General features: G+C 36.0%; 1 protein-coding gene across 1 annotated transcript; it reads left to right on the top strand.

Moving 5' to 3' along the window:
* Positions 1-1,070: 1,070 nt before the first annotated feature.
* hsd17b12b (hydroxysteroid (17-beta) dehydrogenase 12b) lies at positions 1,071-27,600 on the top strand. The gene is made up of 11 exons (XM_051115217.1): positions 1,071-1,370; positions 13,237-13,283; positions 13,705-13,780; positions 19,924-20,031; positions 20,331-20,395; positions 20,522-20,566; positions 22,225-22,259; positions 23,649-23,730; positions 23,959-24,024; positions 24,246-24,395; positions 26,467-27,600. Exons 1-11 carry the CDS (start codon positions 1,217-1,219, stop codon positions 26,572-26,574), a joined length of 936 nt encoding a protein of 311 aa, XP_050971174.1. The 5' UTR covers positions 1,071-1,216; the 3' UTR covers positions 26,575-27,600.
* Positions 27,601-27,848: the final 248 nt, after the last annotated feature.

Consider the following 27,848-nt stretch of genomic DNA (forward strand, 5'->3'; position numbering starts at 1 on the left):
TTAGAAATAATTTTCTCAAGAATGTGCTTGTAAATGTGGTGTTTTCATCAAACATCTTTCAAATGTGACCCTGGACCACAAAACCAGTCGTAAGTAGCATGCGTATATTTGTAGAAATAGCCAAAAACACATTGTTTGGGTCAAAATGACCTTTTTTTTCTTTTATGCCATAAATCATTAGGATATTAAGTAAAGATAATGTTCCATGAAGACGTTTTGTATTTCCTACCATTTATATATCAAAAATTAATTTTTGATTAGTAATATGCATTTCTAAGAGCTTAATTTGCACAACTTTAAAGGATTTTCTCAATATTTAGATTTTTTTTTTTTGCACCATCAGATTCCAGATTTTCAAATAGTTGTATCTCGGCCAAATATTGTCCTATGCTAACAGCTTATTTAGCTTTCAGATGATGTATAAATCTCAATTTTAATAAAATGTACCCCTATAACTGGTTATGTGATCTAGTCACAAATGCGTATAGGGATGTACTGTAGGTTTTATTTCAGTATCATGTATCTAAATTAGTAATGATATACTGTATGTGTGTGGCAGGAATTGTGATACTGCAGCTTTAGTCTACAACGATATGGTATATTTTCTATTCTCTATGTCATGTTTTGCACACTACAATATAATACGAATCTTGATTAAATAATTGATAAAATAAGAAACAACATTTAAAGTTAAAAACATTTGTCAGTCCACACTGCTGTTAGGCCTGCTTTCATAATATACATATTTACTTGTGTAATTTTTTTTTTTTTACCCTAAATGTTTCCGAAAAACAATCTCTTTACAGTCCTGAATGAATTCATACACAGATTTATCTAAGTATGTATTCGCATTATTACAAACACCAAACATTAAATTATATTAAGTCCTCTCAGCGACCAAACATTAGAGACGTCCATATTTCTACAGTATGTCAATGTTTTATACACACTTTTAATCTTCAGCTTTACGCTGACAGTCATGAGATAGTGGGCGGTGACGCGCCGGAGTTAACGAACAGAGCTTACATCCAATCAGAAAGTAGTCTGCAGACAACGCAACAATACGTAATTAATGCGGAAGCGGATGTGCTTGAAACCTGCACACCGACGAGCTGACAGCGTGCAGTATCTCATCTATCGGTATTTGCAGGAAACACTGTGAAAACAGTTGTGATCTTGCGTGTGTGAAACACCGAGGCACACTGCTTGTGTTATCATGGAGCTGCTGACTGATGCGCTGTACTGGATCGGTGCTGTCACTGTGGCCTGGGTGTCGGTGAGCACTCTCGGCTGTCTGCTCAACGGGATTCGCGTGTGGATTGTGGGCAATGGAAATTTGATGCGGGCAGCCAAACTCGGGAAATGGGCAGGTTGGTACACACTGCAATGACAGATGTCGCGAACACGTTCAGTATTATTAGGCAAGCCGCGCTAACAATCAGCCATCGTAATTAATGTTACCGTGTGTCATTATTTTAACGTGATGGTTGTATCATGTTTCATTGTGAAGCAGTTAATTCAGCATTCATCAAAATGAGGGCTGGAGCTTAACTTTTTTTTCTGTTTTGCTAAACTTATCTTATTGACTACCACAGAGACCGTTAAATCCGTTTGACGTATCCATCTTCCGATAATACTGTTTCCGGGTCTTTGGCTGAAGCGTTCGTTGCTTCAGTGCAATGTTGAGAATTATGTTTGATTTGACTTCCAGGAACTGTTGTGTAATAAAATGATTGCAGTACAGAAATACAGACATCAGTGCATTCTTTTATTAGTTATGCAAAGTGCAGTAATGTTACTTGGGGTAAATATTGTGTGGTAAAACCCCCGTTAAATCAAAAATGACATTTTGTGTCTGTTTATTTTGGGTGTATATCTGTTTAAAGTATTCATCTTCTGGTCAAACCAGACCAAAACTTTAATGACACATGTTACACGTTTTCAAATTTTTGTCACCATTTAGTTATGGATTAATTCTCACTATTAAGTAACCACCAACTATGACTTTTGCCTCAATAAACCTCTAATTTCTTGCTTATTAACAGTTAGTAAGGTAGTTTTTAAGTTCAGGTATTGCGTGTGGATCTAATATATGGTCATGCATAATAAGACATTTAATATATGCTAATACTAATAAAAAGCCAATGTCCATGTAATATGCTTAATAGTGAGAACTGGTCCCTAAACTAAAGTGTTACCCATTTTTTTTTCTAGAATGTGCCTTTCTCTAATAGGTGCAACAGGTTCTGAAAGTTAAAAAAAAAAAGAAGAAGAAAAATCTGACTTTTTTTTTTTTTCTATGGGAAAAATATTTCTGGAACCAAGGCTACTGAAATCTTACAATATCAGGTAGCATATGAATGGTTCATAGCAAATCTTGTTTTTAAAAGGAAGCAAACAGCATGGGCAAGAATATGTACTTACCAAGCTATTTTGTGGGGGCTTTATTTTCTTTGGGTATAAATTGTTTATTATAAATATATGAGATAAGCTCGTGGAAACACACGGTCAAAATGTAGTTCATGGCTCTGGGTCTTAACTGACATGTACTCTTTAACAAAGGGATGAAGGTGATGATGACCAGGGTGGAAAGGAATCTGGAGTTAACCAGTGTGCACTCTGCCAATGATTTTTATAACAGAAGTGGGAGTGATCCTCACACTGTAGTCGTTTTGGTTTATATGTAGACCTGACTTTTGACCATAGGCTTATCATACGTGGAGTTCCAAAAGTCACTCTGTCGAGTTTAGACCATCACCCCACCAACAGGACTTCAGCTTATATCTAATCAAGTGACTTCCTTGCTGTCATTAATTTTTAAACCATTTTTAAATGGCAGCTGTCGATCCTCCAGTAACAAGTGCTGATCATGGCATAGATTCGCAGTCCAAAAAAAAAAAAAATTATTGTGAACATTTCTTGTGTATCTGTTATTAGTACTTGAATGCATTAGTTCTGACCAGTATAAATCAGTGCTTATAGTACTTTTTTGACTCGAAGGCCAACGTTGTCCAACACAAAATTGCAAGGCTAACTTTTTTCAAACTTTTCTTATTAAAAGATACTGATAGTATTGATGTTAATTTAATGAACCAAGAGTCATTTTAGGATTCCAGAAGTTTCCAGAAGTATGTTCTTCAGCAAAAAACAAAACAAAACAATTAATGACTTTTTCTTTTTTCGATAAAAACACTTATTACTTATTGATTTAGTAGTTAAAGTATTTATAGTTAGCATTTTATTTAAGATGAGAGTTAGATTTTTTTTTTTTTTTTTTTTTTTTAAATATATTAATAATGATGCAGCTTTCTTGGAGATTTGCTGAGACCCCCTAGTGGGCCCGACTCCCTGTTTCAGAACCATTGATATAAATAAAACATGAGCTATTTTGCTTTCAAAAAGCTTGAGTGAAAATAATAAATTAGGTATATTTTATTGCTTTAAAAATATAATTTCTGTTTTCATAAATGTGCCCATTTTAAACTTGAAAAAAGGCACATTTTAAAAAGAATAATTTTCAAATATTGTATATATGAAAGCCGGTAGGATATTCCATACAATTTGAGCACTATATTTCAAATTTGAATTCATACAATTGCTTTGTGTGAAGAATACATGGAAATTCAAGTTGTTTTCCTCTGCTAATCTTTTAGGGTTCTGCAGTCATTGAGTCAGTGATTTAAATGTAGGTGTTACCAGGTACCATTTGTGAATGAATCATTCATGACTGGATTTGTGAACGAAATCCAATTCAGAAAGGATGATTTGTTTCTAAATCCCACGTTTATACTTCTCTTATCATTTCACCAAAAAGGGCTAAGGAAGTTGCAAAATGTTTTAATGAATAACAGCTTAAATTTAGCCTGTTTCTTACACAGAGCATCTAATAAGATAGGTTTTTCATTCATTCAGTCATATCCTTTCAAAAACTATTTGATCCATTCAACCCATTGATTCAATTATCTTGTTAAAGAAGTTATTAGCAAATATTATGTATGATAACAACTTCAACTTTGGTTTGTCTCTAATATAGTTATTTCCCGTTAGTCATTGACTGGATATTGCATAGATTAAAACAAGTAATTTCTTCAAAATGTCAGAGGAATGAATCCCTTGAAGGCATTTAGCAGACATACTCATATAACATAAGACAGAAAATGATAAGAAATATACATAGTAATGTATGTGCTTATTTTAACAACAACAACAAAAAAGTTGTCTTAAAGGAATAGTCCACCCAAAACAAAAATTTACCATCACTTCAAAAGTAAAAAAATATCTACAGGCAACACAAAATTACAAAAATACAGGCTCCTGATGATATGTTGAGGTCTTATGAAGCAAAATGAATGGTCTCTGCATGAAACTGAAGATTATTTATAACATTAAGACCTGTAATTCATAGTTTTAATCAAGTGGTCTGGAGTGATGTCCGGTTCATTTGAGCAGATTGTTCATTTGAACCGTTATTTTTAGTGAACTAGTTGAACTAATTCATCAAATTGAACGTAAGTGTCTGAAACAGCTCTCGGCTCCAGTCAACACTAATTTTGTCAAAAGTATCAACATCGGTACCAGTCAGTACTGAAATTTTTAAAATGTGACGATACCAGCATTTCCCGTTAGCGTTTTTAACACTGTTGAGTGGATTCTTGAACACCTCTGATTGGCCATTGTGTTCACGTGCTCAACAGATGTTTGTATGATTGACTACAGTGATCATTGCTTCACGCTCTTCAACCAAGCACTTAAACAAATACACGTGGGAGCTTTTGAAAGCTGCGTCTATCAGTGGATCCATCTATGAGCAGACAAATTAGGGATCCACTAATATCCATGGCTTTCAAACATTCCTGTTTGTATCTGTGTAAGCGCCTGGTGAAGAGCATGAAAGATGTGTATTTATTACAAGTTTTTGAAGCCATGATCATTGTAGCCAATCACAGACGTATCTGTTGAGCGTGTAAACACAATGGCCAATCAGAGGTGTTTAAGAATCCACTCAACAGTGCTTTAAAATGCTAGCGGGAAATGCTGGTATTGTCACATTTTTAGAATTTCTGTACCAACTGGTATCGACGTTGGTATTTTAACAACACTAGTCAGCACAGATCTACAAATTACTCAATCAAAACTCACTTTCGGAGTTCTTCTGGCTCGAAATGAGCCAACATACCTGCATATATGATCCTGTGATGCCAACTAACTTTTGTCAGTTTATTTTAGTGCTCCAAAAGTCTACTTAACTGAGGAAACAGTTTGGACTGAAGAACTGATGAGCTGCTGATTCGAGCATGCGTGAACTGAGCACTTGAATGAAGGGGCAAAATTAAAGCTTTTCTCAAAGTTTATGTAAAAATATGATTTGATTAAGACTAGTTTATTAGCTTTAAATGCTTTAGACATGTAAATCATCTGCATTTCACATTAATCAGTGCTTTAATTATATAAATGCATATGCGTAGCGTTACTCAAAGTAACTGGTTCTTTAAAATTCTTTAAAATAACTGTCCAAAACAACCAGATTACAGAAAAGAATCAGACTTACCTGTTTGCCTGAGGCTATGGATTATTATAATGTTGTAAATAATGTTTTTTGCACAGACTAGGGGTCGACCGATTTGTGTTTTTCAGGGCTGATGCTGATACCAATTATTACAGATAAAGTACAACGATAACCAATATTTTGAACCTATATTTATGTCTGGTGTGGAAATGTATGTCAAAATTAAAAATGGCAAGAGCTCTGACAAAAACTTTATTTAAATGCTTTTAAATTATTGTATCGGCAAATTGGTTATGATGGCTGACACCGATAACAATAAAAATGCTTAATAATAATAAGTCGACTCCTAACTAGGGCTGGGCGATATGGCAAAAAAATTTAAATCTTTTTTTTTTTTTTCCCTTCTTTTTCAGAAAGTTTGACCGATTAATTTTTTTTTTTTTTTTTAAATATAACTACAACATGATTCAAGTAACTTTATTAACCCTCTAATTAAAGAAAATTCTATTCCAAGTGCACCACACATGTTGTCATTAAGCTGTTATCTTTGCAGAAAAGATGCATGAACTACAACTACATCTTGCACAAACTTGTCTGATACATATTATATGTTAGTCTCAAAAGTCAAGGTAATTCAAATTCAAAATAACTGAAGGTAAGACCAGTAGAATATTATTAACTCTAAATGTTCTGTAAAAACAGTGAACAGCAGCTTTCAGCCTGTCACCATGATGCAAACATTCACAGGTTTTTTGTTAGATTGCGCTGCTTTTCCATTGTTTATTCTATTGACACGTTTGGACTGTTGCACTTGCGACTCTTGCAGTGGTAACTTTTGGTAATATTTCTATCTTAAATCGCAACTCCTCGTTTTGTAAAAAAAATAATGGCAAAACATTAAATTCGAATTAATCGATAAAATGGTAAAAAAATGCCTAGCCCTACCCCTTCATAAGCCATGGCTATTCATTTTGTGTTACTTATGCTGCTTTTGACACTCTAAGTGATGGTAGCTGTGGACCACTGAGACCACGGTTTCAGCTTAAAATCTTCTTTAATCTTCTACTGAAGAAAAAAGTCACCTACATCTTGGATGGCCTGAGGGAAAACATATTACCAGCAAATTTTAAATTTTGGGTGAACTATCACTTAAATACCAGGTAATGACTTGATGATAATGCCATTGTCTTCAATGACATGGCATTATTATCTGCATGTCTGTGTGTAGCTACTTTTGTGAATGAAGGCATTTGTCGGCCTTTGGAGTGGTTGCATGTAATTGGTTGACTGAACGGAAGCTGCAATTGGACATTTTAGTTCTCGTTTGTATTTACATCTCTCACGAAGAGCACCCTCTGTAACACGTGCCTCGTTTCCTTGTTTAGCATATTATCTCCCTCCATTTAACCATCTCTTTTATTGTCATTCCCTCCTCTTTCTCATGGAACAAAGTGCACAGTGTTTCCTCTGCATCCTTTCATTCTCTCAACTACTTTGGTGCTTTAACACTGCTCTGTTTTAACTGATAAACACAGACCAATAGATACTTTTTTTTTTAAGTAGATGCACATCAGTTTACATTTCCAAACATTCTGTTTGCCATTAATTGTAATAATCTAGTGAGATTTTTGTTTGCACAGGCAATCTGACAACAGCCAGTGCTCCACACAGACATCTGAACTCACCATCATCCAGTCTGTCTCTGGAATGACGTGAAGAATCAGAATGACTGAAACAGACTAAATCCAGAAGAACTGTTTCAACATCTCCAAGATGTTTCAAGTAACCTACCTGCAAAGCTACCTGAAAAACTCTGCACAAGTGCACCTAGGGCAAAAGCTACTTTAAATGCAAAGGATGGTCACATCAAATGCTTATTTATTTTAGTTAATAGAAGTTCGTTGATAAAGAAAATCTATTTATGACATTGTTTTTGACAGCATCCTCATTTTATGTGTCTAACTGCCTAAAAATTTTAACAGTACTGTAGCTTTGTAGGTATAGGTCTCTTAAAGCATCTTGGAGATGTTGCCTGGATTTAGTCTGTCTCAGTTTCTTAAGAAAGACTGGATCGAATGATGGAGAGATCAGATCTCTGTTTGCACAAGGAGTCACTGGATTATTACAATTAATGGCAAAATGAATGTTTAGAAATGTAAACTGATATTTCCTACTGACACACTACAGCAAAAGACCGACTTTAAACCATTTTTTAGCTGATGAAAATACTAGTGGCCTAAGACTTTTGCACAGTACTATATATCAGTTAAAAATCTCCCTGGTATATTCCCTAATGCCTGAACATGAACTGAGGAATTGTAGCATTACAGCTCATGCATGTCTGTTGTAGATGTGTGATTCATCTTCATTCCAAGGAATTCGCATGGTACAGTGGCTTGTCATTTACTGAGAATTTGAGTCAAAAATACAGAAACGTGCGTACTACATGTACGCACAGTCACACACATTTCACCACAATGACGTGACATAATTATGAATAATTTATATGCAGTATTTCAACTAAAAATGTGGAGTTGATTGCAATTCTCCGTTGACGTGGCTTTAATTGAAGGCTCTTCTTCTCTTGTGCACATTGTTCTGAATGCTTCATTAATGGATATTTATGAATTGCTGTACCGCTACTGTACTGCACACTCGATCGCAGAAGACATTCACATAGTTCTCTCCCCCTTTCTGAAAATATCTTGCCTCAGGGAAAAATAAATGCATCTCGTTCTATTTTTAGAGCAGCCGATTTTAAAACCGTCCTTTTGAACAGCGCTGCTGATGTGAAGCAAATAAAGCCGTCGAGAGAGGCACGTGGCACCCCATGCTATTTAAAGAAGCATGTTACTGGGAGTGGGGGCCCAGGAGACACTTTGAATCCTCTACTGCGGCATCCAATGAGGAGGGAGGATCCCGGTCTGCGGACGGAGAGGGGTGTGCTATTACATAACACTGCAAACATGGGAACATCCAAGGGCAGTGAGGGATGGCACTTTTGTTTTTCTCAAAGTTTTCCAGGTTTAAAAAGAGAGAAACTTGTAGGTTTGATGGGGAACTATGCCTACTTGTTACAACCCCTTGGGAAAAAATAGACTGTTAAAGAACATATTCATCTGATACTGTGTATCGCTTAATTGAAATCTGCAATGAATGTCGTGACGTATGTAGAAAATTAAAAATAAAACCACGTTATTGACAGCAGGTAGCATAATGCAAAAGTCAGGGATGTACATTCATGTGTATGCTTTTGTTACAGCTTCATTCTTGTAGATTCATTCACTTGCTCTTCACTGTGTGACACACAGCTGCAGTAAATGCGGCATCAAATGCATGGGTTCTCTGTACGGCTGCATGTACGGCCTGGTCCGTGAGCCCGGGAGGAGGAGTGCAAGTGCATGTGATGCCGGGGGAAGCTGAGGCTCGTTTGTATTCAAGTGCTGCAGCTGTTCCAGACGAGGCTGCAGTGCCTGCCTGGTATTTTTAATCTCCTGTTCTTTTTTTAGCCTTCAGAATATTTAGCGGCAGCAGCATCAGTGTGCGCTGTGAGGAGGCGTCTTCACTCTTATAAGATCATTTCTCAGTTGACCAGACTCCAGCGTTTAATCTTTTGATATGTAGCTCGAGAAGGTTGACTGAAAACATTTTTTTTTTTTCATGCTCGTGATAACCCGCCAGTTACCAATGTGAAATTAACAAGGGGTGTTTCCCTGTTGCCACCTCACATGTTCGCAAAGCTGAAATGCTTCTTCAGGTTGTCTAACCTTGGGGTTTTAGTGAAGGGTTATTTTGCGTTTTTCTTAGTTGTTTTTTTATACGCCAGGCAGGAAGGGGCCGTGTCTGACTAATGTACAGTTTGTGTGAGAAATTAATGAATTCACTGGGCGGTTTAACGTCATTGTTTAGCACCATACTTTAAAAATAACTTGAATCACACTGACCCAAATTCCTCATCAGTAGCTTTGGCATCACCTTCAGAAGATTTTTCTCTGACATTTTCTAACAGATGATGCTCAAAATCTGTGAATGTTTTCACTTAGACGCAGGCTTAGTGCTACATTACGGAAAATATTGTGCCGGATTTTTAGAAAGTACTGGAACCCTTTTTTTTGGGAAAGGTTGGTTTGTTACATTTTTTTTCTATGACCTTTTGCTTCAAAATGCACATGAATTGTAAATTGTGTATAATATACACTACCATTCAGGTGTCTGGTGTCAGAACATTTGTACAAGGATGCATTGAAATTATCAAAAGTGACAGTAAAGACATTTATAACGTCACAAAAGATTTGAAATAAATGATGTTTTTGTGAATGCTTTGTTGAAAAAAAGAAAATCTTAGCAGCACAACGTTTTCAACACATGATGATGATAATAAATGTTTCTTGAACACCAAATCAGTATATTAGAATGATTCCTGAAGGATCATGTGACACTGAAGACTGGAGTAATTGCTTTTGGAAAAACCAGCTTTGCCATCACTGGAATAGCATATTAAAGTATATTAAAAACTAATATTTCACAGTATTACTGTTTTCATGTATAGTTGCAGTCAAAAGTTTACATACATCTTGCAGAATCTGCAAAATATTAATTATTTTACCAAAATAAGAGGGATTATACAAAATGCATGTTATTTTTTTTTAGTACTGACCTGAATAAGATTTAAAAAAACAAACAAAAAAAAAAAAAACATTTACATATTGTCCACAAGAGAAAATAAGTTGCCCCTTCAATATTTTACATAGACTTGATTCTTAATACTGTGTTGTTACCTTTTTTTTAGTGATAGTTGTTCAGTTTGTCCCGAATATTTAAACTGCCTGCTGTTCTTCCTACCATTTTTTTTTTTTTTTTTTTAGATGTGTTTGAACCCTTTCCAACAATGACTTTGATTTTGAGATTCATCTTTTCACACTGAGGACAACTGAGGGACTCATATGCAACTATTACAGAAGGTTCAAACGCTCACTGATGCTCCAGAAGGAAACATGATGCATTAAGAGCCAGGGGGTGTAAACTTTTGAACAGAATGAAAATGTGTACTTCATTCTTATTTTGCCTAAATATTTTTTTTTTTTTTTTTTTCTCTCCATGTAGTACTGCACTTCAGAAGCTACAGAAAATGCTTACATGTTTCCCAGAAAACAAAATAAGTTACATTTACCCTGATATTCAAAATTCAAAAAGTTTTCACCCCCAGCTCTTAATACATTGTGTTTCCTTCTGGAGCATCAGTGAGCATTTGAACCTTCTGTAATAGTTGCATTCTCTTTAACCACGGTATTTAAGTAAGACCTTGACTGGTACATTCCTTATCTTATATTAAGATATTTGTGTTAATGTTTATGGAACGCATTATAATGCATTGATATTTCTTGATAAATTTGCCTTCATTTAAGTGAAGGACAAGATTGCTTTGCTATTATGGAATTCTAAACATGTTAGCGTGTTGAAATGCAAGACGATCAAATAGCTAATGTAGTTTATTGATTGTGCATTATCCCTAATAGTCACTGTGGAACAGTGTTCTTAATTTTACTCAGATCAAGATATTTTTGCACCTTTTCTGCAGACGGGATGGGAACAGATACATCTTCATTACACTGGAATTATTATTACTAGTTAAACTGTAAATTACAGATGTGATGTGATGCAACGGTGTTAAACACGTAGCGAGCAGAGTTTTTCTGAATAAGACTTGCATTCATTCACATTTCCAGCGTGCGTTGCGGACATTGCTTAGGGTGTGTTATGAGATGGAGGCATTTGGCCATACAGCAGCATTCATAAAAAAATCCCTCTCTCTGTCCTCACCTAGCAGTACACGCTCGGAGCATTTCATCCCAACCAGTGTTTTTTCCTCTGCTCATGTGGAGTAATGTATTGTAAATGTGCTTAAAAATAACTGGGAAAATGGTTCCCTTGCCTCTAACTGTGTGCCGCCCCCTCCCAACTGTACTCTCCGTTAGCCGCTTGCCTTTCACTCTTCCCTTTCTATTTTTAACTGCCCCCAGGATCAGTCCTCATTCGCTCCTCCCTTGCGCTGTCTTATTGTTCGTCATCCACCCCTCCCTCGCCACACTCTCTTGTGTTACTCCAGCCGGTGTATGCGGGCTGCCCATGTAAATCTTTAATCAGTGCTGGCATCTCTGACACCAAAGATGCCAGGCTAAAGGGTGGGGATGTGTGTCCCGTGTCCTTGATGCCCAGTGAACAGGGAACCGAGCATGAATTCAAGCTTTTCTGCCCTTTCTATAAATGTGAAGCCATTTACCTCTTTGCTTGCCTTTAAGTTGGGCTGGGCGATATGGGCAAAAAAATTATCACGATCAGTCGATATCGATAATTATCACAATAAATCAAATCTTTATTTCTTTCAAGTTTAATGTCAGATTTTTGCTCCAAAGTAAAAGTTGTAGAAACCAGACCATTAATTTTCCTTAACAAAATAAATATCTAAATAGAAAAAAAAATCTGCATGTTCTAATGAGTTATATTTCAAATCAAGAAACTGGTTTGGGTTTTCTAATAATAATAATAATAATAATAATATCACTTTTTTTGTCTTAGAAATGCACATTTGATAGTAGCTTGAGGATGCAGAGGTACATTTTTGTTCATTATCAATCAGTAACATCTGTAAATATTGCAGCAACCTCAGATTTATATGGTTACAATTATTCTGACCTGGTTTTTTTTTTTTTTTTTTTTTTTCAATTATTATTAAGCATTGGTCTCCCACTGTAGCAAGCATACATTTTAAATCATAATAAACAGTTAAAACCATACATAATGGTACCTCAGTACCACTGTAAAAATACAACTACATGGTTTTATAGGTAGCCTATTTGTATTAAAAACGGTAGTCTAAAAACATTCAGTATAAATGCACACATGCTATAGCTTAATCACAAATACATACATACTATAATTATATACCATTACTTTTGTATTATTTATTTTGTAATAAAATTCAGTGTAAATATCCCACATTGCTGCCACAATGCCATGGTGCAGTGAGTGTTACTACAGTAAATCCGTGGTAAATGATGGCGATGTGTAGATTGAAAAGCCTTCTGACTGTCTCGTTGCACACAGCTTTAAACTAATTTGAATCACAGAGTCATTTGTGTTCATCGCTGAATTCAGGTGCTTCACGTTGGATCTCACAGTGCTGTTTAGTGCTCGTGTGACGGAGTAAATGCATCTACTGTAGTGAGCTCGCGCGGTGCGGCAGTTTGATCTTTAATCCGAACGGGTAAATGGTTTGTGTGGCGCAATTCAAATAAGAACTCTTCATATCGTTTTATCAAGGATAATTATATCAAATTATTGCCCAGCCCTTCCTTTTAAGCTATTTTTGAACCGCAGGTGAACCGCATTTGGGGGGTGTTTATGTAAAGCTGGGATAACCAATCAAAAATGGTATAGGAACAAGGCATCTGTTGCAGTCACTTCCATATTCTCATCAGCAGACATCAGTGTTGATGAAAGTCACTTTCATTTTTTTAATCTAAAATAATATCTTTAGTTTTTATGGGGGAATGTAATGACATCTTTCTTCTTTCACGAAAGCTTGTACGGTTTTTAAAATGCATAATTACACCTCCTATTATTATGTATGTGTGTCTGTACACATACATGCATTTAGTGCATTTAGAGTGCTTGATCATTTGCATTCTCCCCTCAGTAATCTCCATCTGACTCTGTCTTTTTCCCTATAGTTGTGACTGGGGCCACCGATGGAATCGGAAAAGCCTATGCGGAGGAGGTAAGATTCCTCAGGTTTTATTTGTGTTTTTTTTCCCTCTCTTCACGGAAATCGCAATGAGTCATCAAACTAGAGGTCTCAGTCAGAGTTCAGGGAAAACTCCGCTCTCAAAGGTTTGCCTCGTACAGTCGACAAACCGACAAGCATTTGCCACCCTGCTGCTTCTCATTTCTACTGTTTGATGGCCTTTATGAATTGTTCTTTTTATTATATGCTATTTTGAATGATTATACTAAATGAGATCTGATAATAGTGTACTAGGATGAGTAGGATAGTTTTGATGGTAATACAGATGATTTGATTGTGAAGGCTAGTTTACTGTAATTAGGGTCTGATCATAAGTGATTTGATGTTTAATCAAAATAAAATATTAAAATTAGTATAATAATGTATAATGTGAAATGTCTCTGATTCTGTGCAGCTCGCTCGACGAGGTTTTGCTATCGTTCTCATCAGCCGTACTCAAGAGAAGCTGGATGAAGTGTCCAAAGCTATCGGTAGGTGTCTGCTTAGACCTTTGTAAAAACACTGTGTGGACGTCATTTAATAAACACAAGCAGAATGAAGTTTTCGAAAATCATTCATACAGCCATTCTGACAAATTTTCACGAAAGTGCTTGTATTATTAAAATGTTAGTTGGTACTAAGGCTGTTACGATGTCAGATTTTCCACTTGTAGCCACAAAAATTCACATGTGAGATATAAGCAATATCACACGAGTAGACGTGAGATATGGCTGTTTATCAGCACGGCTGTGATTTGGCCGTAGGTAATAACAGCATGCCGATATCTCAAATCTACGAGTGTGATATTGCGTTTATACAACAGTTCAACGTCATGAGTGTGCAAATTCATAAAATAACAGCAGTGTCTTTAAAAACCCTCTTTTGTGCAGTACTGCTTCCTTCCGCCACAGATTTAAATCTAAAGTTGACAGTTTAACAGCTGAGCCCAAGCCTCCGTTACTAATTCAAAAACGGCACTTTAGAACTAGTAATAAAGGAAGGTTGAGTTGCTTCATTAAAAGCTTATTGTATTGCTGTATTAAAAGCTCACTGTATTATGTAGAGTATTATGAGAGAGAGATGGACTGGGGGAGTGTGATCACCTGCATCTGATACAGCATTCATTCTTCAGATCGGTCTCGTATTTACAATAAACATTAGTTTGAATGCTTGAAGTAAAGCGTTATCTTGAAAATCTGCTTTGAAGTAAAGCGTTATCTTTGTTGTAACGTTAATATCTTTTCATCTGTTAAGTGTGATTTTGCTGCTAGTGCATTTGTTTGCTGCGTCGAAACTAAAAATAACTTCCGTTTATAGCGTTAACTTTTCAATGTAAAAGTCTTTACTGCTGACTCATGAAAACGGTCTCTTCTTGCGATCTAATGGTGGAACAGTGTAACTAAAATCACCATTTCTCAATATGAAACACTATTATTAAATACTATTATTTATATAAAATATTACAAAGGCAGCGCTCTAATGTACAGCATTGAATTTGCGTGAACATGAGATTTTGCCAAAACTATTTGCTCTGGAACAAATAATAGATTAAAGACTACGGTTAGATTTACGGTTAGAATTATATCTCATGTTTAACCACTGTAGAGACATCAGAGCCAGAGGTAAATTCCAGAAGATTTGGCCGAGGTGAGGCTGCTCTCGGGCGGGTTCATGAGCTCACATGTCCGAAAACATTGACACAAATTTTCATTGATTTTCATTCATTGATTTCATTGATTACAAGCTGAAATGGCTGTTGGAGTTCTGATAGCACTCTAATACCGCACTCTTATCAGCCAATCAAATTCAGGTACTATAAAGAACTGTATACATCGTGATATATCGTATACAGCGATATATCATGATATCTATAGAAATCTTGAAAAAAAAAAAAAAATAAATCATGGTATCTGTCAAGTTATTTTTTCCTTTTTTTGACCAATGAATCACATCATTGCATACAAATTGCAAACAATTACACTAAATAGACTATAAAATGCAAACTGTTTTTAGTTTCACAGTGTGTTTTTACTCCAAACTTTCATTGTAGTGTCGGCCAAGTGTTTGAAATAGCTTCCTTCTATGAACTGATTCTTATTTTATAGTATTCTATACAGTAGTAAGGTCTATGTTGATTAGCATTGCAATATAACTATACATGATCCATATGCTACCTGATCTCATGACGAAAACGTACCTGTGGGATAACACGTACCAATAAGTACATACTAGAGGGGTAAAACAGTGAGCACTGTAATCGTTTTCATACACAGTTACGATTACAGCTCCATATGTTTCGCTTTTCACATGTAACAAGCTTGCTCAGGAGCTCAGCTGGCACGGTATTGGACTTAGGATGTGGAATCCTTGTGTACGAATCCTGTGAAAGATGTCTCACGATGAAAGAGCTGAAAGATGAGGGATCGAAAAACAAGCTGAAACGGCAGGCTTACGATTGCGTTTTTACTTTACATTCGCTTTTGTTCACACTATTGGGTAGGTTTAGGTGTAATGCAGACGGTGCATTATTTTAAAACGTCATGGGGCAGTTATAGTGCCACTCAGTGGACATTTCAAGTCAGAACTGCGGTGACACATACAAAGCCAACATCACATAAAACTTACCATATGTACATTCATCTGTTCCAAAATAAAAAAGCGCCACTCAGTAGACATATCTGTTGTAAAGTGCAGTGATATATACTTATTGGTACGCATTTTGCGTCTCAGGAAAAAGTTCCCACAGGTACGTTTTCATCATGAGACCATGTTGTCCATATGAAAATACTTGAGATGGTTTGAAGAACACAGATAAACCATATACTGTTATAATTATGTTTCCTCATACAAAACATTTCTTTACACTTTTTGTTCAGCTACAGCTGAATACTTTTGTCCATATAAGGGGTTTCCTGGAAAATCATGTGTTCTATTACTCCTATGAGTTTAGCTTGTGGACTTTCAGCGTGAGGGCGCCCTCCGGTGTCGAATATAAATGAAACAGATCACATGTGAGACTTTAACACTCCATAATGGCGCTGCCGCTGAATAATTATGTCATATTATTGTATATGTACTAGTTATTTTCAGACATCGCCAATACCGGTATATTTTGAAACCCTTAATTAACGTGATAACGGTAATTCAATATCACGATTATCGTCAATACCGGTATATTGCGATATACTGTTATTGCTCCCAAACATGCATTAATTGTGTGAAACATCAAAACATTTTGTGTTCTTTTAAGGTCCTTGCACACTGAGTAGGAATATATGTATTGTGAATGAGCATGCCCTATTTACAAAATGATTGTGTCTGAGGTTTTACACAGCATTTGTGAATCACTAGGAGCGTTTTTCAGGGAATGTCTGCATTACACCCATTACGGAAGAAATAATATTAAAAACTATTTCAAAATATCCTTTTTAAAATAAAATGTATTGAAAAAACACTATTTATTGACAAAGATTGTAGCTTTTGTTATATAACAATCTCAAAACGGCCAAATATCGTTTGGTTATGCCAGCACTCTGTATGTGCATTGTGTTACAGTAGAAAAAAATACATTTCAAAATTTTTTTTTACATTTTTATACATATAGTTCATCGTTGACTGTGCTCTTTATACCACTGGCACCACAAGAACAAAGCAAAGGCAGGATCTCCTAGTATGGCATCGCTGAATGAATGGAGCAGCAGTGGCTGAATCGCAGATGTCCCCCCCCATTCATTTTTTTCTTGTCCTTTGGTTGGCTGACTCCTGATCTGAGGAGGATGGCATGATTTAGAGCATGCACGCACGTGTGTGCGCCCATGTGCTGGCAAATGTGCGTTTTGTGTTTGCTTGTGTGCAGAGGACCTGTGGGGTACCTATTCGTGTGTGTGTGTGTGTGTGTGTGTGCGCGAGAGTCGTGAGGAGCGAGTGCTGCTCCTGTTTGTGAGGCAGAGAGTGTCTCCCTCTGCTAAATGAATGTGGATGTTAATGAGCTGAGTTATTTTTAGCTCTGTGTTGAAAGGCAGGCACTCTGCCAATTGAGCTGCCTGGCTGCTGCAGCAGAGCGCGACTTCACAGATGGAGGTGGATCCTGGAGATGTCATGGCGGGGATGAGAGAGAGAGTGAGAGAGCATCGAATGGAGGAAATCAGCCCAGTGACCTCCACTGAACACTGGCAAATGCAGTCATGTGCATCTTTCATCAGATGAAATTGGAATTATTTGACAAAAGTGATGGACGTAATGACTCTTGTGTTACATGTGTGGTGTAGTCCTCCAAATGGGCGGGACTGTTGTATGGTGTATGTTATAGCCAAACAGTATTTGTTAGGGCTGCACGATAAATCAAAATTAAACCAAAATTGCAATATGGCTTAGTGGGATTTGATTAAATAAATTGGGCACTGTGTTCATTTACACATGAGCAGCTCAGGATCCAGTGTTTTCAGCGTCTCAGAGCGCACGAGCTTATAATATTGATTTGGGAACATTACATGCCTCAATACCCTTCCCTAACTTTTTAAGAAGACATATCATGAAAATCTGACTTTTTCCATGTTTAAGTGCTATAATCGGGTCCCCGGTGTATCTACCAACCCAGGAAACGTGAAAAAGGACAACTCATTAACTTTGTTTTGCTTTCTCTGCAAACATGTGAAAAAAACAATTCGCTCAGATTTCGCTCCACCGTGACATAGAAAGGCGATCTTATTATAATATTACCACCCCTTAATCTGCACATTTCTACCCACGGCACCACTATTTAGTTTTCGCAAGCAACAACGGTGTACCAGTTCTAACGCCATGGCAAACATTCAAGTAAAGCTTGCTAACTGTTCTGTCTTTGGCTGCACTGAAGAGCACAGAACACTATTTAGACTCCCAGCCTCAGATGAGACAAGAGAGCAGTGGATTTATTGATTTATTTACCGTATATTACGCTGCTGCCACACAGATCTAATGTAAACATGCAATTTCTTTCCCAGCTGTTTACCTTTACAGATATTTCCGACTGTTTTTGTAACTCATGTGTTTTTAACATTAACTTGTGTATTTGACAGTTTAAGTGCAATAAGACATGAAAGAGAACTTAGTTTAGTACTTACATGCCATGTGACGGCCGCTTTCTGTGCACGTGCTTTAGATGTGTAAACCATCCGAAAAACGTAAATCCGAAGTTTAAACTAATATGTCTTTAAAATGCATCTGAGGAACATGCTGTATAGGAAGAGCTCTATACTCAAAAAGGGGTGGGGAGCAGCAGCTCATTTGCATTTAAAGAGACATGCACATAAACATTTTCAAAATGATATAAGTAATCTGTGGGGTATTTTGAGCTTAAACTTCACAGATACATTCTGGGGACACCTGAGACTTATATTACATATTGTAAAAAGGGGCATAATAGTGCCCTTTAATGAGAAGTGTTTATAACAGCTGTTTTCCACCAAAATTAAAGTTTGATTGGAAATGAAGAAATAAAGACGCAAACATTAGGTTTGTCAAACAATATTATTTTGTCATGTTGTACTGTAAAAATAAATTTAGTGTTGTTTTATTTTTATAATTGGATAAAATAAAAGTAATAATTCTTATTATTTGGTATTTTATTTAGTAGTAGTTTTAACAGTAGCAAAAAAAATATCGTTGTTGTTGTGTTATTGATTTATTATCACAATTTTGGGCAAAATTGTGCAGCCTTACAAACAACCACATTAAATTAAATTTTTATCTAAAGATTCACATGAAGCCTTGATATTTTTCATACATTATTTATTCTGTACTTGCATGTGAAACAGAAATTTGTGAAGTTCAGACTTCTGTTAATCAATCAAGTGGCATCCGAGTAATGTTAATGACATCTCATTGTTGACATATTGGCCAAAATATCAGCGTACTAGTATTTTATACTGATGGTTGTGCCAAAATGGCAAAGTAAACTGAAAATAATAAACTTTTGTGTGTGTGTGTTTTTTTTGTTTGTTTTTTTTTTCCCCAAAATGTGCCTAAAAAATATATATTTGTGGTACTCTCCCATTTACTGCTCTCGGATTTTACGCAACTATGACGACTTGCGCTGCTGAGAAACCTGGAAATGTGAGAAAAGTCCAGTGGTATCACTTGCACACACACACACCAAAAAAATCTGAAGACCTGAGTAACTTAGATAGATACCATTATACACCAGTACAACAAATTCTTCTCAGGTTATGTGTAGCTTTATTAGGATATGGGATTTTTTTTTAACACCCATTTTTCTAGTGTGACTTTCTGAGTGCATATGCACGTCACATTTCTTTCAATGAAGCAGAGCAGTGTCTGCTAGAGCGAGTATGTGAATGAAGCTCTCTGTGTTGCTTTTCTTGCGTTTCCTCTCATTCATGTTCTCCATTCATATTCTCCTAAAGACATATGCAGTAATTAAAGTACTTTTACAACATAGTATTTGAATCTATTTTACAGAATTGAATCATGGTGAAGAGAAACTTCAATTGTAGTTTAAGTGACATACTGAAAATAGTTTCGAAACATTCCAATGCAAGACAGTGCTGCATTATGTTGTTAACATTCTAGAACATTCCATAAAGCACTTGCATTCCTAATCTTTTGCAATTGTCTGCTTTTTCTCCCCCCCCAGAGAGCAAGTATAATGTGGAGACCAAAACCATTTCTGCTGACTTTGGATCTGTGGACATCTACCCTAAGATTGAGTCTGGACTGGCTGGACTGGAAATAGGAGTTTTAGGTATATTACAAATCTATAATTTATGTGATAGTGGGATAATATACAAAGTTATTTGGTTTTGTCCAGAACAAGATGTTCTGGGCTCAAACAGCAAAACTTTTTTTTTTAAATAATGAATTGTCTCTTTAGTGATACTTTAGTATTTGCTGCCAGCTATGGGAAGGCGGAGGGAACTACCTGTATTTCCAGATCTCTTTTTAAAATAACCTGTTTTTTATTATTGCTTAAGTGCTTTGCATGTCAATTTTATTTAATTTTTTTACCCGCACTTAAATTCTAAATGTCTCTTTCTCTTGCAGTTAACAATGTTGGAGTGTCTTATTCCTACCCAGAGTTCTTCCTCAACATTCCTGATATTGACAGCGTGAGTTTGCGTAGCCATTTGTGCATTACGCAAAACTTCCATTTGATTAATAGAAGTGTAATTGTCTGTTGTGATTTTTGTTGTTGTTTGTTTTGGTTGATAATATATTGACAGTTGTGATTGCAGTTCATCAACAATATGATCAACATCAATATTACATCAGTTTGTCAGGTAAGAGAAATTTGCTTCTCACTGAAGTCTTAGAAACAGCCTTTACTCATCCACTGTGCCTCATAAAACCAAGAGTATGTATACATTAGTAATGTACCGATACCAAATTTCTCTGTCTATTATTAAGAATGACATCTGCTGATATTGATAAAATTATCTCCCAGGTAATGCTGTAAACTATCCTGGGATCTTATGGTACATTACTATAATATTAGATGTGCTTATTTTAATGTTCTGTAATGCAAGCTCCTCAGTCCTCAGCGTCAAAACAGCATTTATTGTTTGAATTTTGTGATAAAATGGATAGAATTTGAAAGCTGAGGTTTTTTTTTAATTAGAAGTAATAAAGCACTAAGCTATTTGCAATTACGAGGCGAGCGACAAATAATGTTTGGTGAAGGGGAAACTGTGGACCTGGCAACCCTGGCTTGAACTACGGGTGATTCTTAGGGTCAAACTGAACCTGCGTTAGTTGCATTTTTTTTTTGTTTTAAAGTGAGATTGCGTTAATGTGTTATCGACATTTTCTTGACACACTTGTTTCTTCCGGCACGTCGTTCTGCCCTCTCTTGATTGACAGAATAGAAGCATCCCCAATCATTTACTGGGATCGGTATTGATCGGATTTATCGGCTGATGCCGGTTATTGACCGATACATCTGTGCATTCTTAGTATAATTCACAAAAAACAGTCATAACAGTTTTTTTTTTTTTTTTTTAAGTTTCTTTCTGCTGTTTTTATGCCTTTATTTAGATAGGACAGTGTAGTTTGACGGAGTGAAGTGGGAGAGAGAGAGGGGGGTGGGATCAGAAAAGGTCCACGAGCCGGGATTCGAACTCAGGACACCCGCTGCGCAATGACGCTCTATTTCGGCACACTACCCACAAGGCCATTGGCGCTAGTCATAACAGTTTTTATGATTTGTCATGCAAGTCATAATTTAGTTTTTGGTCATTTTTTGCTTGTGTGCTTTGAAGACTTCTATATAAATGCCTTTTTTCCAACATTTTTCTAACAGTAATAGTGTCTATCTAGCTTCCTCTGTGTTACTTTACTTAGTCTTGGCAGGCCAAGTTTCTGAACACAGAAAGAGTGCTGTTGGCATGAAATGTTGGCAGTCATGTGCGTATGTGTTAATGTACTCCTTGATTTAAGTTGCAGAACTCATTTTTGAACTGAAAAAGAAGGTTTTGCCTTCTAACTATAAGTGTTTTCATATTACACTGAACTCTTTTATTCTTGTATCAAGGAAAATTTGATTCCTCATAATGTGATTACCAAATTTGACTTATTCATTAAATATGTTTACATCACTTCCTATATATACACATTGGGGAAAGTTGTGTGTAGCTCACTGCCTCTGTAGTTCTTTATTATACAGCCTAAAAGTTTGAGTCTATGCTGCCACCTTCAGGATCCAAAATGTACTATTCTGTTAGTGCAATACAGTGTGTGTGTGGTTTGCAAAAAATGCATGTACATTCATAGACCTAGGTCAGCTTTATGGTTTATACTATGCATTTATGCATATGTGAAATATTAGTGAAAGAATGTTGGAATTGATCAAATTTTAATAATCATTTTCTTTTATTTATAGTGTAATAACCTTTAAACCTTATAGACCTGATTGATATGCTCTATCTCTGCACTATTATAGATGACACGATTGGTGCTGCCCAGGATGGTAGATAGGTAAGTTCAGAAATCATCACGCTATCGTTCTGTTGACATTCAAAGTAGTGTTTGGTAAAACAGATGGACTGATTCTTATGCTTGTAGCATTATGACTAACTAGTTTGTCCCACAGGAGTGTGTCATGCAAATTATCATGTGTTTATTTTTGTACAGTTTGGTCATCCCATGCTTACGCAGTGGTTTTGGCCTTTACTTCTTGCACACTTCAGTCCAGTAATCATGAACAAATGTTCCACATTTACATATTTTGATCTTTTGATCTGACACACTGGCAATTCTAAATGTTGCATGTTGATGATAAGCTGTTAAAGGGACAGTTCACCCAAAAATGAAAATTTTGTTGTTTATTACTCTCCCTCACGTCGATCCAAACCTGTAAGACCTTTGTTCATCTTTGTAACACAAATTAAGGTATTTTTGATGAAATCCAAAAGCTTTCTGACCCTGCATAGACAGCAATGCAACTGACACTTTCAAGACATAAAAAAGTTGTAAGGACATTATTAAAATAGTCCATGCGATCAATGGTTCAAACCATCATTTTATGAAGTTACGAGAATACTTTTTGTGCACATAGAAAACAAAAACAACAATTTTATTTAACAATTTCTTCTCCTTGTCAGTCCACACGCATGCGTTGTGGTACTCTTGTAAATAGCAGTGAAGACTGACATGGAAGAGAAGAAATTGTTAAATAAAATTGTTGTTTTTGTTTTCTATGTGCACAAAAAGTATTCTCGCAGCTTCATAACATTACAGTTGAACCTCTGATGTCACATGGACTATTTTAATGACATCCTCACTACCTTTCTGGGCCTTTCCGTGTCAGTTGCGTTGCCATCTGTGCAGGGTCAGAAAGCTCTCGGATTTCATTAAAAATATCTTAATTTCTGTTCCGAAGATGAACAAAGGTCTTAAGGGTTTGGAATGACACGAGGGTGAGTAATTAATGACAGAATTTTCATTTTGGGTGAACTATCCCTTCAATTATTTCTTATGGCAGAGGCTGAATGTGTCAATCTGAAACATAGATTTAATGGAAAACATTTAGGGAAATAATTCCAACCAATGTATTTAGTTAGGAGAATAAAAGCCATATTAAAAGTATCTGTAGCTCCTCCCATCTAGAGCTCTAGAGTCTGGTGTGCACTAGTACATAATACAACAGTATGTACACTGGCATGGGCACCGGTTGCCATAGCAACAGGGATGCAAGAATCCATTAGCAGGTACCAGTGTGTTATAAGGGATAATTCCGTGCTGTCAAAAGAGTCAAGTGAAAATGGAACGAATACATGGGACATTTCAAACACCGTTGTCTGTATAAACGTGCTGTTCTACGACAGTTCGAACATTAATGGGTGGAAACAACACGACTCTTTCTAGGTCTAAAGGAGTGATCTTAAATGTTGCTTCAGCGAGTGGCATGTACCCAGTTCCTCTCCTCACCCTCTATTCTTCCTCGAAGGCAAGTCATCTTTCTATTATTCTCTCTACCATCTACCAAATCTGTTTTGTCTTTTGTTGCTAAGTTCTCAGATGAGGTTATTGTATGGAAAGTGTTTAGCAGCACTGTTTTAAGCAAATTAGCTGTTGATATTAGAATGCTACTGCAGCTTGATGCTCTTAGTTATTTTATTTTTAACTTTCATGATGTTAAAGGACACACATTACATGATTATTCTCATACCTTCAGGCCTTTGTGGACTTCTTCTCCCGTGGACTTGATGCTGAATACAAAAGCAAAGGGATTATTATACAGGTGAGTGACAACTTATTAACAGTAGTTTAAAAATTAGTATAATGTCAACACAGAATTCAGACATTACAATGTTGCTGTCTGAAAAGAATGGCATTTAAATATGCAACAATAATGCCTATAGAGTGTTTGATGTTTTTTGCTAGTAATGATGTTTAGGTCATCCAGATTTATACTAGTTCAACTGCTTGCATTGATAAAGTGTCTTGTGTTTCTGCTTGAAGAGTGTGCTGCCGTTTTATGTGACGACCAAACTGAGCAAGATCAGGAGGCCCACTCTTGACATTCCGACTCCGGAACGCTACGTTAAAGCCCAGCTGAGCACTGTAGGCCTGCAGACTCAGTCGAATGGTTACTTCCCTCATGCCATCATGGTGAGATCCTCTTAACATGCCTTCATCTTTAATTCAGTGTTCAGGTCTGCAGTGAATTCATTATACACTACTTTTCAAAAGTTTGGGGTCAGAAAGATGTATATAGATGTTTTTGGAAGACGTCTTTTATGCTCACCAAGGCTGCATTTATTTAATTAAAAATACAGTTATAAAGCGTACTACTGTGAAATATTACAGTTTAAAAATAAGTAATTTTATCTTAAATATTACATAAAAATATTACCTTAAATGTAATTTATTCCTCTGATTGCTGAATTTTTACTCCAGTCATTACTCTAGCATCATATGATCCTTCAGAAATCATTCTAATATGCTGATTTGCTGTTTAAGAAAAATGTATCCAAGTTTAAAACAATTGTGCTGATTAATTTTTTTTAAATATAAGATTTATTTAAAATATAAATCTTTTGTAACATTAGAAATGTCTTTACTGTCACTGTTGATCAGTTAATGCACCCTTTCTGAATAAGAGTATTCATTTCTTTAAAAAAAGAATTGAACTGACCCCAAACTTTTGAACAGTAGTGTACATCCTATAAACTATGCTTAAAGTCTGTGTAAAGCAATATTAAATGTTTTCTGAATTTGTTACACCACAGAAAAATTTGTTAACCACCCAGCCAAATTTGAATGTATTTTTATTTTTTTTGCTTTCATGAATTCAAATTTGAATGTAAAAAAACGCCAAGTAATCTCGAAAAAATGAGCAGTTACAGACCAATTTGGAGTAGGTTACATCACTTGCAGTCGTGCGCACATTGTGCTGGCAGAAAAACGCTGGTAACAAGTGGAGGGAAACTGCAAAAAATCCATGGAATAAGAGAAAAAATTTATTTTTGTGGCTTTGGATGTCAGAATCGGAATGTAGATCATTTTTATAGAATACTGTCGTCAAAGACGCCATTTGAAGCTAAACGCAGATGTTTAAACTGACAGACTATGGATGAAACCTGCTCTGATTACTCAACTTTTAAAGCAGAAATTTGATTTAAACAATACGTCTACATAATATTCACATATGCAGTTCATAGAGGACATTACATTACATGCATTAGCATGAAATACAATTTAAACCTATAACGACTTACATATTTACACACTTACCTATTTTATCTCACAATTCTGACTTTTTTCTCTGCAAATGCAAGTTAATGTTTCGTAGTTCAGACTTTATAACTTAATTTAACTCAACAATAGCAAGTTTGTCAATTCTGAGGAAAAAAAAAGGCAGAAGTGTGGGATAAAAACTCATGATTCTGAGCTGAGGGGAAAAGAGAGAATGACGAGTTGATATTTTTTTTTATCAGAATTGAGATATAATCTTGGAATTGTGCGAATAAAGTCAAATTTACCCTCTTATTCCATTAGTCTGCTACTTGAAAACTGTCATTTTCTGGCATCAGATAAGTTCCGCCCACAAAAAAAGTCATCACTGTTTGCAAAAACCTAATTGGTCTATTCTCTGCTCTCAAAAGCTGAGGGCAAAGCTGCTGTCAGGGCTGAAACCACACCCACTTGTGGGAAAGTTGCCACCTCTCTCAACTGTCAAATACTTAGCAGTTGTGTAAATTATGGCAACCAGGTAATATGCATTTACGTGACAAAGGCATAGCTAGCTAGCAAACTGTAGGCTGTGGAAACTAACGTTAATGAGAGTAACTCGTGATTGAGTGGGAGAACCACTCATGCTAATACACTCTAGTTATTATAGTGTTAGGGGAGGGTCCATGCTCAGTGGCTCCAGTGCATCATCGAGATGTGATTTCTGGCCTGCCCAAAAATCCTGTACACAGAAATGGTGAAAATCTATTTAACGGTCTAACTCCACAATTGAGTACTACATAGTGCACAGTCTCTGTAACATGTTTCCAGCAATACATTTCCAACACTTATAATACGTTTACACAAACAATTCTCTGAATTGCCTTTACGCAGACTTTAAACGACCGTTTGGAATGATGGAAGCTTGTATATGATATAAGCTAATGCTAAAGTGGATTGTTTTCATATTCTGTGTTTTAACAAGTTTGTTATTATGTCATTGCTGCAGGGTTGGGTGACTACAGCTCTGCTTCCTGCAAAACTGCTCAACAAATATGTTATGAGCATGGGGTTGTCCCAGCGTGCACGCTATCTGAAGAAACAGAAGCAAGGTTAGAAACAAAAAGGACAGACAGAGGGATGAAGGGATGGTATGATTAAAAGAAAAGGAGGGACCAACCAAAAAAAATCCTCAATCTCTCTGCCCTTTTGCTGTCAGGGGCCAAGAGCACTTACACCCATCTGCTCCTAAGATGGTACAAAACAAGCAATGTATTTTCTAGACGTTAGAGTGGTGTATTGACTCGTAGCTAACCCAAATATGATTTGCTTGAACAGCCTTTGCTGACCAACAGTTCCTATTAGCTTTGTAAAACAACCTCAGAATAGCTGAAGTTCTTTGTATCCTAACAGTCACTAACAACACTGATCGGTGCAGTTTGTTTGGTTTTCTTTAAGAAAGTAAATTAGTAGTTCTCTGGTAATAATCACCTGATGAACATAAATAATGAGAAAAATGTTCCCAATCTGAATGAAATGTCTATTTGTGCAGCAACACATCCATTACCATAACTGATATGACTGAAATTAGGCAGGTTGCCTGCAATCATTTAAAAATTGCATCTGCAACGTCTACAAAATGGTGCACTTATAATCTTGGTCCATATTTGCTTTATTTTATCTGACTCAGCAGTTGTTTACAAACGAAATGCACTACATGAACTATTTGTGCCCATCACAGATGGCATGATGCATTCTATCTTGAGAGCATCTTTTTGAATGGAGATGTGATTTATATTGCACTAACATTGTTGTGGAAAGTTTGTGTACGTCCTGTATGGTTAACTTTGTAATGCTGGTACTGCTGGTGACAAAAAGCAAACTTCAACTCTGACAACACTTCATTTGAAAGCTAAGGCTGTTGTTCCGTTATTATCTACTCAATGCTAATGGCGTATTTTCTCCAGTTCTTAGAACTCCTGAATTCATTATGAATGAAGCGGTTCTTAGAAGTCATGAATAACTTTTACAAGACAAAAGTCTAAAGCCTGCAACAGCAGACTTTATGCACTCAGTATGCCTGCCTGTGAACTGATCTTGCATTTCAAATAAAAGCATCTTTCTAATGTTTTTTCTCTTTTAACTCTTATGTTTGATTGATTTAATACACAAAAAGGTAGCTGTTAGTTGACCTTGATTATATATATATGTGTATATATATATATATATATATATATATTATATATAGCCTGTGTTTGTGGTAAATTAATAAAGATTGAAGTCTATGGCTTCATTTCCTTAATAGATCATCATGTCATGAATCATGTTCTGTAGCAAAGATAAAAATAATTGTGTGCTTCAGTGTAAGTGGATATATTAAAGGAGTAGTTC

This window comes from Labeo rohita, chromosome 7 (genome assembly GCF_022985175.1).
Source record: "Labeo rohita strain BAU-BD-2019 chromosome 7, IGBB_LRoh.1.0, whole genome shotgun sequence".
In the NCBI taxonomy this organism is placed as follows: Eukaryota; Metazoa; Chordata; class Actinopteri; order Cypriniformes; family Cyprinidae; genus Labeo; species Labeo rohita.